Source organism: Papilio xuthus, unplaced genomic scaffold (assembly GCF_000836235.2).
Source record: "Papilio xuthus unplaced genomic scaffold, Pxut_1.1 DF826961.1, whole genome shotgun sequence".
Taxonomy (NCBI): Eukaryota; Metazoa; Arthropoda; class Insecta; order Lepidoptera; family Papilionidae; genus Papilio; species Papilio xuthus.
In genome coordinates, this window is record NW_013531688.1 from 142,477 (window position 1) to 160,038 (window position 17,562).

Genomic DNA, 17,562 nt, shown 5'->3' on the forward strand with positions numbered 1-17,562 from the left:
AGAAACTTACATAGATCACAATTTATTTTATATAATACAGGGTTATAAATACAATTAAGTACTACCAGGTTAATACCTGGGTACAACTAGATAAAAATTATGTTGAGGTCAATATCTCTCGAAATGTAAATGATGTTAATAATCTTCAGGTTATATTTAAAAACTTGTTACTCCAACCATGCCGTATGCATATTTTCCTTGTAAGTTTTTTTGTAATGTAAGTTATTAATTTGCCGGCTGTGGCGGGTTTCTTTCAGAAATCGAAAGAGATATCATCGGCGTGATGCATAGCAGTCATTTGTCGCGCGCAGCGGGGCGCGCGCTCGCCGCATCGCCTCATTGCCCCATCGTCCCATCGCCCCATCGTCCCATCGCCCGGCACAATTCTAAATTAAATTAAACACCAGCAAAAACAACGCCAACATCGGATAACCGTACTAGGTATTTCAGAGTACAAAAGTCTTAGTCGAGAGTTGAATGGTCTAGCTTCTTACACGAAGTACTATTAGTAGAATGTATCGATATGTTTCCGTGACGTCAATAAAGCAGTCTCCACTATGCAACCGTTGGGCGTTGTTTCCGTGAAGGAGCCTTATATGAAGTTACAAAATAGTTTGGGAGTAGTACTATTATAGTAGTATATATACGTATAAGTTTTATGATAAAACAATTGGTGTTTCGTCAGCATGATCACAGGCGCTCCGCTCCGCTCACTACATTTACATAGATTCGATCAACACTAATTTGTCTATGACTTCCGTAACAAAACAATTTAAAGTGAAAAAAGAGCTATTGTCTCTGGTCTTATTTTATTCCACAGATAATTAATTAATTTAATCACGATTCAGAGTTCTCGGAAACGTAGCGAAGGGGTCACGGGTCAAAGAATTACGAGTAAATAATTAAATTTAATGACACGTATTTGTCCAGAGACAAAAAGGGCGTGTTATATCTGTTGTTGCTCAGGATTTCACGCTTTCGGTGTAAAACAAACGTTAAAATTAATTAACGTCTACGAGCTGATAACTACAGACAGATGTCATTATTCTGTTGCATACCTAATTAGTTTAATCAATTTGAGGTAACTACAATCGTAGGAACGTCAATATTACTAATTCTAAATGTTGATTTAGAAGTGATAATTAAGATTTAATTGAATGAATATTGTAGTAACGTTCAATATACACTTATGTACATATTAATCTTCAAGGACAAATGTTCAGGAACTCCGCATAATATAATCTGGCATTGCACCACCTACACACGACACGGTCATTATTTAGCGATATGAAATAATTTAATCGATTGTTTTTTCTCGTCCCGCGCCGCACCGGCCGACCGAACGCGCCGACAAAACTGATCGCTTCAGAGAGCCGACATAAAGTGCATTAAGCCTCGATACGATATCTCATCTGTCATCATTAATGCCACAGCATCCTAATAAGTTTGCTACAATAAATAAAGGGGGTATATCAAAGAAGCGCGCTCTCGATACAACACGGTGACTACACTGACTGACTCAAATTGAGACTAAAGTTGGAACTAAATTAGAATTGGTTTTCTTGACATAAAGAGAAAAAGCAAATACACATATCATGAGAAGATTATACAGATGTGAATAGACATTGATTTCTGCTTATCTTTTTTTATTTCCGACAAACTCTCGAAGACAACTATAACATATTTTCTAAGAAAGTAAAAAGCTTCCATCGTTATTTATATATGGGACCGATCACCTTCTGCACCACCCGATGCAATTAAAATGACTTTTTAACTTTTCAGGAGTCCTAGAAGGAAGTTCCCTGTATTCAACTGCACTTATAAAGGTGTCAATGTTGTGTGTCATCACATTCAAATGTGTGTTCGTAATTTTCAAACTAATATTGGATTGTCCTTATTATTAATAACTGTGTGAGACCCTGGCGGGACGGTTGTAATTGTGGCCAAGTGAAATATGTCGGTGCAGGGCACGGACTCTGTCGTGGGTGTCTCGCCGCCTTAATATCGACGTTTACACGCTATAAATATTTTAAATTATAATCGTAATGTCGTTTTCATTTACATAGGATGCGACGAGTAGAGATATTCGCAGTGCATGCAGAAATATGCTTCATCCATCACTATCTTGGATATCAGGTCGGGGCTAAAACAAATAAAACTTTAGTGCGATGTACAAACTCCGAAAAGTAATGATTTCGTGTTATTCGCGAGCAACAGTCACCTGGCCGCTCAGTACCCACATAAATGGCGACGTCTCGAGCCAAATCGGTCCGCCAGTGCGCTTCATTCAATATGGGAGGCTTATTTGTGTCGAAAAAGTGCTCGGAAGACATAAGTCCTGGCTTGACGATCGCCGACGCGCCACAGACCTTTATATTCAAATCGTCCATTCAAGCCCTCGTCTACGCCTCGGCTGACAATTCGCGGCCATTTCGAAAAAGGAACGCCTCGAACGTCATATCGTTTGAATTTTGCCTTTTGGGCGCGCGATACGCATCTGGCTCCCGGAGAAGTTCCCAAGTCGGGTGTCGTTTATTTGGAGTCGATTGTGTCCGCGAGATCAGCCCTGAGATATTTGACGTCGGGGACTGATAAAGTTAGTGTTCTGCTGCTGCGGGACGTTAACGAGCCGCTGAGTAATGAGACGTGCCATTGTCATCTGAACAATGGCGGCTTCCGATACCCATTGTTTCTATTATTTAATATGATTGCGCATCGCGAAGGTGTTAGTCTTTTACGCCATCTGTTGAGTTTATTATTGAGATTTTGTAAATTATTCGTTTATCTAGAGAAAGCGTGAAATTATCTTTGTACTTTCTTTTTAATTCAACTTAAATTTATTCAGCCCAGATATTTAGTTCGATTTAATGATATGTGAGATGTGTTTGCAAATATCGAAGTCGAAAAGTTGATGCAAATGAGATGTGTGTGTCGCGCTGGACGGCCGCAGCATCTGCATACAATGTAGTGCTGCTACCTGTCGGCGGGCAAAGCTCCAGTTTGCGCAGTAATTTACTGCTGACGCTCCTCTGATCTCGTCCTCAGATAGCTACTGCCTAATGCTCTTGAAACCAAAATATATCAATGTATATCCATATTTTCTGTTCATACAGATAGGGAGAATGCCGCTTTGTTATGTACAAAGCAACCTATGAGTACCTAAATCCTGTTTTTTTTTCAATATCGTATTTTTAAAAATTCTCAGACCGCATAAGAAAAAAGCTGTGTAAATAAAGGTCTGTGAAGGGCAAAGTTTTAATAAATATTGCTAGTTATTATATGTTAACCACCAATTACGACGCGGGAACGCCCTCTGGTGACAAATTGGCGGCTCGCCTCCGCGCCCTTTTACACACACAATATGGCTGCTCGCGACGACAATATCAATTTAAATTAGCACTTATTTAATATACTCTATTTACAACTGATAATTCATTATTTAACAATGATTAACATCGTAGTAATTTTTGTAAAGTGTTGAATAAATTCGACAACACCAGTTATTCCAAAGTGGCGATGGAAATACAATATTTTGTTCGTTACGAACTTTTACAATCTGTCGAATTCTTCTTTTATATGGCTGAAAATACCATTATAAAAACTTTATGTAAACGATAATCATATATACTTAGAAACATAATTAAATAGAACTGTTTATAAATGAAGAAGTTTCCGATTCCGATGTGTTTAGTGGATCGTAAAGTTGTGTTTAAGTTTGTGAGGTATTTAAGTTTATTATGCTCCAGTTATACCGACTTTAATAGTTAATAAATGTTATCGTAGCGCTAGCGCGACTTAATGCAAGCGCTGACATACGGAAACCAGCTATAAGGTACGAGTTACATTCACACATGTAGAGACTAGCTGTTGCCCACGAGTCTGTCCGCGCGGAATTTAAAAAAAAACCTCATTAGATATTAGATTACATTACACATGACACACGGGGCTTTCTTCCCTGCTTTAAGAACTTGTAGAGCTGACAAATGAACCGTCTTTGTAGTTAGATTCGATATTTATAAGTTTCGATCTATTAGAGATAAAAAGCAAGGAGTGTTTCCTAAAACTTCAATTGCGAATTCTCCGTCCCTCTCATTAATAAATTCAGCATTAATTAGTTACACGTCTCAAATGTCCCACATTAATCCACGTCCGGTGAGATGGACTCGAGGGATGTCGCAACAAAAGTAAAGCTAATCGCAGACGGAATTCAATTCAAATGGCCCGCCATTGTTGTCTGCCAAACTGTTTGTTTGGACCATTTTTAAAGTCCTGTGACTGGGCAGCGACGTGATGTGTGAGGCCGGGATGTGGGAACGTACTGAGCGATGGAGGAGGTTTGCAAACAAACATTACATTTTCGTCTATGCCTGTAGTTTTTGTCGAGGGTTAGTATTTTGTTTTTATTGAATTCAAGAGAAAATCTTTCCACCCACACATCCAAACAATCGCATTCAGAATATTATTACTACTAAGTTTGGAAATTCTGAAGATCAAAATATAATTTAGATATAACTTATTACAATATCAAGGTCGTTTGTGTGGAAATTTTAATAAGAAAGTCCAACAAAGCTTAGCACAGGAGTGTCGCTATATCTTCACTGGGTTTTTATCACGTTAACACGTCAATTAATTCAGTTGGGGTCGACTCGTGGGGAACTCACCAACTCCATTAACAGTTTTGACGTCGCGTCACTTTACTGTTGTTAGTCAAAATCACATCGACGTCGGTTTGCGGACGTCACAATATATCATAGCGTCTATTGTGTTCGGCGGCATTTGATTCTTGGGATCCGTATGAAAAATTGTCCAACAAAACCTTGGTTCTTATTTACAAGTTATTACAAATAGTATTTAAATTTGATAAACGTGATGAATTTTTAATTTAATTAATCACGAAACTCGTCATTAACCGACTTGTTAAGTAACTGCTATACATTAAATACTTATTTTTTATTTCTATATATAAGAATATTTAGTTATACCGTCTTTGGTTTTTACAGTTTTAGAAGATATCTCAATTGTTTTCTACTGGACTCATCAAGAACAAAGGCAATTCACTAGAGAATGTAAAAAAAAGATATCTTAAAATATTGAATACGGAACCATATGTTGTTAGTTTGAGATCGCACTTTAGCGCCTTTTTCATTCGACCTGTGCTACCGGTGAGGTGATCTATCTAGTTATAGACGCGTCATTGACAGTTCCTGACAGTTTGACTAATGTTGCCATGTGCTGTGTGACTGCCAGCGATTGATGTTTAAATAAAGACTTAGCAAAGGAATTCAGATTAGATGTCGCCTACAGGTAATGACTGGGAAGTGAAAAATTTGATTTCTTTATAACTCAGATGTCTGATATAAATCAAATTAAAAGAATAATGTTTTTATTTTTCGAGATATAACATTTTTTTTTCTAAACCGTTATATCTTATATAGTATTGGGTCGATAGTAGAAACAAAATGTTTTTGACGTTTTTTTTAACAAATTTACTTGTTAGTGTACACTCGGGGACTAGGAGATGGTACAGTATACAAACACATTCACTACAACAAGGATTGATATCTCCACGCGGCGTAATATTAATAAACGCTTTGGAAACATCTCGTTCCCGTTGCGAGAGATGGATGACTTCAATTGAGACGTGCGCGTCTACTCGCTGCCCACTGCAGGTATGCGGTATCTTTAACTCGCCCATATTGTGGATTGACTTGGAAAACAATAGTTTCAACTCTATTGTGTTGTCTTTAGCATTATTTTAGATTAGCAAAGAGTTAATTAGTTGCTAAGATATGTTTGCATGATCGAAGCAGCACCAGTGAGTGGTCCATCAATGATTTATTTCGAAAAATTCTAACGAATTCTTTATTTCAATTGTAATAAAGAAGAGTATTGTGAGACGAGATGTTTCTCATTAACAAGAAGTTTGTCGATCAGAGTTGTGATTGTAAGGAGATGTGTTATCGGAGGTTTGGAAATATTCAGCTTTGGTTGTGTCGTACGTATGTATTTAGACCGAGAGAAAGATAACGGCGGCGGAGGCTTGCTTCTAGTTAGTGCTCCACCTTTACATTGACTCTCAGATCAAATGAAACCAATTTTGTGATAAAACATACAAGATAGCTTATTGTATATTATTTCACTAAACATTCAATGGTCTGTATTATTTCCATACAATTTAGGAGCTCCCAATCTTATGAATAGGTAATTCCTGTTCGCGAAACTGTTCGGCTACTTATCGACGGCAACTTAAACCGATAGCATTTCTGTAAATTGGGTCGTTGAGTGAATGGATTTAACGCGCTATTACATTATCCATGACGTAATAACAGTGAGAAGGCAACTTATAATTTGATATTCCGACGCTCACTTCTGTTTACGCGATGTTTGTTGATAAAGCGCGCGAAATTATCCAGAATTCGTGCGCGAATTTCCGTTTAAACAAAACGCGTTTAATACCTGACAAAAATATAGGTTATGTTCGGTGGTTAAGTGCTGTATTGCTACGAATTAAGGACTATATGTGGAGCATAACGTTTGTGTATGATCATTTGTGCTTAACGTTAACGATGACTTGTTTACGTTTGGCGGGAAAACGTTTGTATGCGAGTGAGACTGTGTAAATGTTTTGTGTTTGCTGCGATTTAATTTAGGATCCTTTCTGGCTTCATTATTAACTACATGAACATGTCTCGACTTGTGTGAAATGTGGCAATAAAACATTGGATAAATTGTAATTTATCCAATATTTATTTACAACGGTTAAATTTAATTAAGACCTGATAGCTCAGAATTCGAACTAAAAATTTATGGCTATGTGAAACGATAAAATAAATAAAAACAAGTTGCACTTTGTGTTACGTTTGTATGGAACATTTAAAAAGATAATTATCAAATAAAAAGTAATCTGGGAATTCATTATACGAAATATCGAATACTAATTCAAATAAATGTGAGATCGTCGCGGGTCAATTGCATTATTTATAAACGGCCGGTTAAAAAATTATAATGACCCAAAACCTCCGTGAACTCGGGTTATCCTTCGAGCGTTTTTTTAGTAAAAAACTATATGAAACCTCGGCATTAATCCGTCGGCATGAAAGGCCTGCCGTGGTGTCCCGGCGGGGGGCTGGCAGGTGCGTGTGCGCGGCTCGGTGTTGCCGCTCTAAAAAAATGGGTAAGACCTCGAGTGTCAAAATTTTCTATTGATATTTGGGTGCCGTAGAAATATGATTGATTATAAGTTTCTAAAAATTAAAAATCTTAGCTGGTTACTGTATAGTAGATATTTGGCAATGTTAAGGATAGTCGACGTGTGAGTAAGGAACCTTGGAATTGGTAAGATTGTTGCACTTTGCAAAGCGGAAAATTTGCACGACTTGAACTTAGATTTAATGACATTACGCGTTGTAAACATCAGACCGAATTCAAAAGGTTCATGTTAATTTTTTTTTTTGATAAAATCTTTAATACAATTTACGTGAGTGCGTATGATTTCCACACGGATCCCAAGCAAAGGAAAGAAAAATGCAAGCGCTCGCAGCGCCGCCCTCCCCCGCGCCCGGAACCAATCGCTTAGTTACGGACTGTTATTATTCCTGCAGATTCGCTGCATCAGGACCTGACAGTGTCGCATGCTTCGGGAGATTAGGGAAAGCTTTGTCATGATGGACATAAACTATCAAATATTCTTGCCTATTTATCTACAACTTTAATTGTTTGTAGTCATGTCCTTCCCCTTCTTGACAACAGTATAGTTTCTGTCTATAGATACGTGAAGGTGAATGTTGACTCTATTCTTAATTTACTTCTGATTTCATTAGGTTAAAAGTTACGTGATGTAAGGTACTTTATAAGTATGATAACTGTTTCAATTCACTTACGCTTTGCAGTAAAGGAAGATGACAGTATTCTATTTTAACTGCTACTAAATACAATTTGATAACTTCGTTGTGATCCTCGTGGTACATTACCCAATGCTTTATTATATTATCTCAATAATATAGCTGCATGTTACCTCCACGTCGCAAATAGAGCAACAAATGTACATTGAATATGTTCACATGTTTACGAGGAGCAATTAAAAGTTAACGACATCATTTGTTGTTTTATTAATTGTAGGAACATTTACAATGATTTACATCGTACTACAAGTACTGGATGTGGTTAACGACAAATATCATCGTTATTTATGACTGAATGCGTTTTATTTGCGAACGAGGCGGTCGTATTTGTTAATTTTAATCTCTGTGGCAAAGAAGAAATGATAACTTGTTTATTATATTTTATAATAAGCAAATTTAAATGAACAACATTAAAATGTAAATAAAATTTAAGCAACATCTTAGTATTGTATTCTGTCGGTAAATCTACACTCATAGTAGATATTCGTCAGTAGTTAGTAATGCAAAAATTAAATTAATTTACAATATATGTGCAAAACTATTTACGATATTCGCGTTTATATAATGTGTTGTAAATGTAAAGGGCCATTGAAATAAGATGACATATCAAAAGGCAGTAAAATCCGAGCCGCGCCGGCGCCGCGGGGGCTCCCGTCTCAAACATTAACATCGCTGTGATTGTTTGTCTGTACGTCTATTAAGCCTACTTAATGATAAAAACTATTAGATATAACTGTATCAATGTTATAGTTTTAAATATAAAGTCGGTATAGGGATTAAGTTTAAGTTATTATTCGTTTAGTTATAATATAAAAATTAAGGTACTGACAAATGTAGTTCATTGGTCCTTCGAGTCAGTTCTCGACAAAATCCTACCTTTTTTTTTTATGTCGCGTTGCTGATATACCTTTAGATTGAATATTACGATAGTGAAAACTGCTCAGTCTCAAAGGTTTTATGAAAGTACTTAAGTGAATACAGGCGGCGAAGCTTAGTGTTGGTAAATGCAATCTCACAGACACCCCCCTCTGAGCCCAATGAGATACACTCCGCATCAATAAAATCATAATGTACTATAATTATTTGACATTGTTCTTTACCCCAGTTTGAACTTTTATTATTGGAAATAAGAGCTACATTTGCTTGATTGAAATTTATTTAAGGTTATTCCTGTATGTAATAAAATGGAGGTAAACATATCCAGCAAATGTTTTCGCTCCTCGCAGAGTTAGTTAACGAGATGTATTATTACTTAAATGTAAAATATTAAATTCATTTTTGATGAAAAGATAAACAGTTTAATGAATTGCAGAAGAGATGCGACCTTTCTTGTACGTTGGATGCTTGCCTGTTTGTCAAATACAACATTGCATTCCATTGAATTCTCATACTACGGCAAATTATTTATTTAACGAAATATAACTTGAGAATAATTTTAAACAGCAAACCAAAAGTCTTAATATTTCTATACGTGTTTATGTATTTAATTCTTCACTTAAATAGTTCATTGGAAGTTTTTTTTTATCTATGAATCGAGGATTAACAAAGTAAAGACTTGAAACATTGTTGCTTTTGGAGGGAACCAACTTGAATGTCATTTTATTACGTTGACACACCTGTTCTGATAAAATAGCAAAATGTTGATAATTTTATCGCTAGAACATTTTCCATTACTGCGTGCAATGAGTCCGGTTCGGATATAAGAAGATCGAGCGGCAATGGATACGGTGCATTTGTAATGTAATCAGTTTTTATGTCATCGACCGGAGCCTTGACCGCGGCAGTGAAAGTATCGTATCCAATAACGCCGATGACCAACTATATAAAATGTTTTACATTTAATAGTAGCATAGTCAAATAAAAAACCAACACATATCTATTAGTTATCAATTAACTTATGCAGCCAAATTAATGCACTCTGATCTGTTTAATATTTTCTTTCTTAAGATATTGTTATGTAATAGTTGTCAGGATGATTAAGAGAAAATTAAAAAAGGTATAATTCTTAAAATACTGTATTGGCTTATAAAATAATAACAATTACACATTAGTCAACAACAATGCAACAATGCAACAATGCAACAAACAACAAAACATATTGGTATAACACACAATAAATATCACAACAACAGACAGATCGATGGAAACATTTCCACGCGAATTATATTACACATTTTTATATACAAGATTGAGCTGGGCGCTGGGCGCTGGGCGCTGGGCGCTGGGCGCGGGGCGGGGCGGCGTGGGCCTACAGGGTAAGCTATGGTCGCCTAGTGCTTGCCGCCCTTGTGGTGGTAGATGTGCTTGTAGACGGGCACGTGCACAGGGTAGGGCTTGGGGATGGGCACCTCCACCTTCTTCTCCACCTCCACGGGGTAGGGCTTCTCCACTTCATAGGGCACGGGCTTCTCCACAGTGTAAGGCACCGGCTTCTCTACCACCTGAGGCACAACCTGTACGAAAATGTTTTCAGTTAATATTTATCAGTTTAATTTTTTACATTTATGTTAAATTCTAATAAGTGTCATTTAATAAATGTTAAGATGTTTTTAATATTAAAGGTGAAAAATTAACTGCATTTTAATTTATGACATTATGGCGGAGGTTATTGTTATTTTAGGATTTTCATATTGCTAATAAAATGATAACGATTTCGAGAACATGAATAAAAATACAATAAATTATGTCCAAAAAAATTAACATTAAATTAAAGCAATTTCGTGTGGTAATAAAAGCGTCTGAAATAAATTAGAAATAATTATATCTCGAATAAGTTCCGAATAAACGATATGATTTCGTTTTGTCAGTGTATGTGCTCCGCATGCGCAGGGCGCGGGCGCTAGCTGTCACTGTCAGATGTATTCTCTTTGACGTGACGGTGGGGCGCTGCGCCGGGCCGACACCGCGCCACTGTCCGCCGACGCTCTTACTTTCATTACGTTCTCGTTACATAATTACAATCGGCGCATTGACATGAATGCACCATTTATGTCACTGATTACGTCACTATAATCTGTACAAAAAACGACTAAAACACAACACAATGTCTGTGATATAATCTGAGCTCCTGAGTAGACGTTAGTGGTCAATGGAAATGGAAAATTTTCAAGTTTCACTATTATGAATGTAACTTGTAACGGGTAAATAAAATATTAGTTTTTATTAATGCATAACCTTTTGTCATATTTCTTATTTGAATGTTTTTGTTGGTAAAGTTATTATTTGTGTAAACTATGACAGGTGTCACGAAAATTGTTTTCGAATTTCGTGAATCAATGACTAACATAACGTGGTATTAGTGGTGAGATGACATACCTTGTATACGGGGACATGTATCGGTTGCTCTACAGTCACATGCACGGGGTAGGGCTGCGGGATGGGGATCTTGACGTACTGCGGCACGGACACGGCCACTGGGTGGGGGATGGGCACTCCTATCTTCTTCACCACCGTCACATGATAGGGCTTCGTGTGCTCCGTGTGCGAGTGACCTTCCGGCTCCCATTCGTCCGACGGCCGCGCGCTCGCGACTGCGGCGATTATAAGGATGGTTGCTGCTCTCTGGAAGAAAAGTAAAAATGGAACGTTAATATGTCTACTCATAACAGTACCTGTCTAACCAGCTGACAGAAAATAAGTTTGATTAACTATTTTATTAGAAGACTGTTAAAACGATGCTCCTAAACATTTTTAAAGATGGCAATGCAAACAACAAAATATGCAAAAATACATGTGTAATAAACCTATCACGTATAACGGAACGTAAACAAATGATGTCACAGCCACACTGGCTCTGAACTTGACACGATGACCTGTTGCGTGTATTGTAACAATGTATTGACGCTAACTTAACATTTGACAGATTTATATGAATTAAAGATGCAGCATTTATTAATGTTATATGCATCGAAAGCTACAAAATTATAGTAAATATTAGTATTGAGAGAAAAACAAAACAACAAAACATGTTTGTTGTAGTTCCTACTCTGGTATAGTTGCAGGAAACAATTCCTGTTCCTTTCACTGGAAGTGATTGGAAGTTACGCAACAGATAATTAACTGCTGCACTCGTACATATGTCGTTAAATTGTAAATACTTACAAAGTTATAAATACTTGATGGTTGGTTTCTGAGACCATAATCTTTATATAAAAATATTGTTATCTCTGTTTTCTCAATGATAACAAGGATTTTGGTTTCAGAAACAAACGGATAAGTAGTGCTGCACACAACAAATGTTACTGTTCTACTTTTAGACAAATAAATATTGCGAATCAATGCGATTAATATTTAAAGTCCATTAGTTTAAAGTTCTACTATTTAGTTGATTTTAGGGAATATTTACATTTTTTTCTATAACTTTTATATGAATGAAATAAATCATTCAACCAAAATGGAGAAAAATAAAAAATATGAAATTTTTCAAATTTAGAACACGGAACCGAAATCAGATCAAAAAAATTGAAGTGAGATAGACTTCCGTTCTGTTACATAAATGGATGTTTGTAGGAAAAAGCAGAAAAAACTTACGAATGCGATCATGTTGGCAGGTTTAGATGGTGTTGTTGACTTGTTGGTGACGACTGATGGCCTGTTTGGCCCTCACTTGCGTTTTATACTTGGTGAAATGAGCTCCGTGCCTTTCAATTCAGTGATAGCTCCTCCCTACTACGACACTACATTTAAACACATCGCATTACGATTGTAAAAAATATTGTATTACATTGCCGGTTTTTATCCGAGTCGAATAACCCTGATTGTTGTTGAACAATCAATGTATTGGTATTAAAAGAATGTATTGCTAAGTGTATGTTTTCGCGAACATCCGTGTATGAGTAGATTTTTTCGATTTTTGGTTCTATATGTTTAGGTTTTGTTTTATTAACGCACCTAGTTTAATGTAGGAAATAGAAAGTTTAATAGTTTTATGAGTTTCTGTGCTAGGATTGTTTCATATTCAGTCTGCAAATAATGTATTTTAAAGTTTTACTCATAAGAAGCGTTTATTGATAATAAGTTTTTCATAGAAAATCAAAAATTTGTGCATTGTTTTTAATTAGATGAAGAAAAGGCAGGATAGGTGCAGAATAGGGAAGTGCATTCTTTATTAAATGAATACGTCCTTTTAAACGTGCAGTAGTCAGGTATATAGCATGTCTAGACTTCCGATTTCAGTGAGGCTATTTTTTAATTGGCTTATGTAATGTGTAGCGGATAAATAATTACATCCTGTGTTATATTATGAGTCCGATAATTTAAGTTTTTTTTGAAGAAAGTAAAATAGTATGAAATGTAAGTCAAACATGTTTATTGGTAACAAGAACTTATTAAGATTCTATGTAGACGGCTTCAAAGAGGAAAATAAGAGCGTGGATTGTATGAAAGAAGATATGCGTAAAAATGTAATAAATTTAGATATGACAGCTGATAGAAATACATGTAATGTATGTGTATGTGAATTATATACAACCATACATTGTAATGAAGATGTTTTTGCATTGGAAGACATGATAATATTATGTCACAAGAGACATGTCATGTCATAGCAATGTTACGAGCTGACTCGGTGTCTGCACATTAGCTGAGAGCAGGCGCTGGATCACTTCCGTTGAGGAAGGTAATTATAAATCGCTTAGACATCAAATCACCATCACCGCACAGCGCCCGCAGGGCATCGGCAGACTTGCACATCGGGACAGCACACCGGCAGCCGTTCACTTTCACTGCGCGAGCGCACAACGCGCGCGCGCCTGCCTCTGACGGCCGACACTATACTCTATAGACATATTACTTTATTGTCATAATGATATCGACATATTAGACAGTTTTATATCGTTCAATTTATATTAATGATAGCAGTTTCATGTGACTTCGTCCGCGCAGAATTCCAAAAAATTCTAGTGATAAATATCATCTGTATCACACGGGGATAGTGTTGCTTCCTAACAACGATAAAACATTTTAAATCGTTTCAGTAATTTCGGAGAAAAATAACCAATTTAATCATCCTTTTTGTAATATTGGTATATATAGTAAATTACGCTAAAAAAGTTTATTATAAACGCTATCTCTAAGTATACAAAAATAGTTTAATTTGTATATTCTATGTTATATAATTTTGATTAAGATATTAACATATTATTATGTAATTGTTTCGTCAATGTAAACATATTGTAATATATAGAGATGTAGCCTGTACTAACTCCTTCGCTGTCAACACTTTACGCCTACAATAACTTTACTACAACGCGTAAAATGCATTCGCGAGAAATTGCTATTTCATGAATGATCCGAATAATATTATCAACCATAAGTATATTCACACATTCAAACTGCACTTACAACAATCAAAATGATAACTCGCAAACATCATATTAAACAGTATTTTAATGCGATGTTTCCGAATTTTCCATAAATATTTTTATTTAAGTTATGCGCTATCATTTTAGTGTACTTTTGGTGGTGAAACTGTATTGTGAGTATTCATTAAGTATGTAACTGCGTGCAATGTAATCATTGAGTAAACTTAACACCTATTCTCATTAATATTCCACTAAATTAATTCAACAGAAAGGGTCGCTGTGGTCGTTACAACGACAGCGCAGCAGATGTTACTTTTGTCATATATAAGTGTAACATAATATATGTATCATAAACATTAACGTTTATGTAAATCTAATTAAATACGTGACCAAATATCATTTGTTTTTTTTTGTAGGTTAGGTTAGATAACGTTTAATTATTCAGCAGACTTGCTTCATATAACATTTCATACAACATGTCCGGAACAAACTGTACCTGACATATCATATTTCTCACATTTGGTGTTGTCTACAGCTTTACAAGACCTTTTTAAAAATTGGATTAAGGGAATTCTAAAAAAAACACCGCTTAATGTAAGATGTGTGTAGCGTGGTTGATAATCTCTGGATTAATTTGCTTTACAAAGTAGACACGTGTAAGTAGAATCCTGTTTCATGTTCTTGTACTTATTTTCTTTTTCCTACTTATCGCGAAATATTTTAAGTAAATGATAAAAATATTTATCATGTATTCGAATCTGAGTTTATAAATATACTTTCATTTAACTACGTCAAATTAAATAAGTATATTTAAGTTACTGATATAACAGTGGTGGAGTCAGCAATAACATCTGTTGCACGAATAGTTGCAATACCACGACCACACAGGAGACACGCGTCAAGTGGAAGCTATTCCGCGTACAGTCTGATGAGTGTGCGGTCCGGAGGTCTAAATTTTCCCCCTTTCTTGTAAGTAAGGGATGGGAAGGGAGGTGGATTTTACGGAGGATGGGATGCATAGGAAGGGGAAATATTCTGTTTCAATGCGTTCCTTCCTTTGCCAATCAAAGGTGGGCAACAAATCTGCTAATGCAGATGTACATGGGCAGCGATCGCTTCGCTATTTTAGATAAATGTGGTTGCCGCTTGCTCGTTTGCGCCCTTATTTAAAAAACTATGCAAGTGTATATATATCTATATTATTAGAAATCAACAGATGTTTTTTAATGACAATGAAAATTTTTAATGTGTAGGACACCAATATTTTTTAACCTATAAGTAACTTAACTAAAATAGTCACAGTTTCTAGTGGCTAATAAATCAAAGCCGACAGTGTCAATGCAATATGTTAATTATTGACTGGAAGAAAAAACTTGGAAATTTTTGTCAAAATTGCGGACCACACAGGTTCGGCGCACCGCACGCGGCGCCTGCGCACTTCAGAATGGCGCGTGGTGTCACAACACGACCACCTCGGTTGATTTATTGCTGACCCCACGCCGGAGGTCGGCACTGCGTCACTGCTGCGCCTGACGACTGCAACACAGTGTCATACAGTCCCATATAACCTTCCTTTATAATAGTTTCACACAAGAGCACACTGTATATTACGCTACTATTATTGTTTGGTAACTGCGATATAGAACAGTTTCTGACAGCACCTAAGTGTGTTTAATATCACTGTGAAACCTTCCCTAAATAAGTGCAATTGTCCAACCCTTTGTTATGTCATCCTAGACATTTCTATGTACGAATGTTGGCAGAGTTTGTTTATTTAGTTTTTTGTGAGTGTTTTGTTAGTGCTGTGTTGTACGCGATGTTTACATTAAGATATTTGTGTCGAGACAATTTACTTAGATCTCTTTGTGATGTCGCTTCAGTTTGCTGACCTATTTAATGTTTAATTTTCCATAGTTTGCGAGGGAAATATTTGAAAGTGCGAGCGCGGTGAATAAACTTTGAATTTGTTTTATTAGCGCGCAATATTATAAACTGTACTGGTAACCGGTAAGTTTATTTTTCTTTATTATAAGGTGACCAACTATTAAGCAGCCACTTGAAATGGGTGAAAATTCGTTTACATAAATGTTATTCTTTTTAGGTAGTACATAATGTTTCTTTGAGGTTTAAGGTTAATATATATTGCACAATTAAAAGTTATAAGATTGTCAATCAGTATTTATAACGGAAGGAAGCCTGATGATAAGTGCATAAAATAATCCTGCACCTCATCTCAGACAACTTTTTTACTTATAAATACTTTCTCTTAGTGTCACCATTATAATACTATGTATGATCTATGTTTAGCGTTAATTTTACTAACATAATGGACAAGTCAATTATGTTTATTTTTTAACTTACTACTAAGTATTGCTATTATAACATAACAGGCGCTCCTTATAAAGATGTTAAATTTTTACTAAAACGTAAGTGTTATAATTCCTTACTACTAACGTTCAATACTGGTAAAGTGTGCAGCACTATGTCGTTGCTTCACGACTAACCAGTCGCTCACTCGGTGCAATACCACACAGAAGACGAACGACAAGTGGAAGTATTTCCATGTTTCGTGGCTAGTGTGGGTGCCGGAGGCGTTATTGCCTTCTTTCCTTTCTAACCTTTTCTAACAAGTAAAGGATAGGAAGGGAAAGTGGTTTCGGTCGGGAAGTTGATGCACATGAAGGGGAAATATCCTTTTTCTGTATATCCCCTCTTCTGTCCAATCAAGATAGGCGCGCTCGCTGGACACCTACTATTTCATATAGTTATATTGTTTTATAATTTAAAGAAAGAACATTTACACTATATTTTATTATCTACTTTTTGTAGTTGAGTAACTGTTCATCATCACCTCACTATAAGTCCTCAAAGAGGGGCTCGGAGCCTACCCTAAGTTATGGGAGACTAGGCTATAGTGACTATAAGACTAGTGAATAACTGTTAAATTGTCTTAATTACAAGTTAAAAAAGTATTTGAACTTGAGTGGATCAATAACAAGTATTTCAGTTATTAATAAACAATAGGTTATGAGGAAACAAAAATGTATAGGTATTATATATATCAGTAGCGGGCACGCATTTATAATTGCTCTAAAATCAAATCTTGAATACAACATGGCCTATCTTTCGCATATACTTGTTAAATGTAATATTATTATAAAAAAATATTAACTAAACGTAATGACAACTATATATTCAAATGGCTACCTTTTTTCTATAAGCGAGATGTTCATATATTTCGTTAGCGTAGTTCTAACGCGCCGGTTTGTTTTTCCGACGGAGTACGTTTTCCTGTGTGCGCCCCGCCCCGCCCGTGCTGTTCTCGGCGGGTGCGGGGCGGGCGCGCGCCAATCCCCGCC

At 36.1% G+C, this 17,562-nt stretch overlaps 1 protein-coding gene across 1 annotated transcript; it reads right to left on the reverse strand.

Moving 5' to 3' along the window:
- Positions 1-9,900: 9,900 nt before the first annotated feature.
- On the reverse strand, positions 9,901-12,477 carry CPH33 (cuticular protein hypothetical 33). The gene is given in 3 exon segments (NM_001311998.1): positions 9,901-10,354; positions 11,217-11,462; positions 12,432-12,477. Coding segments are annotated over 3 exon segments (441 nt in total). The 5' UTR covers positions 12,444-12,477; the 3' UTR covers positions 9,901-10,171.
- Positions 12,478-17,562: the final 5,085 nt, after the last annotated feature.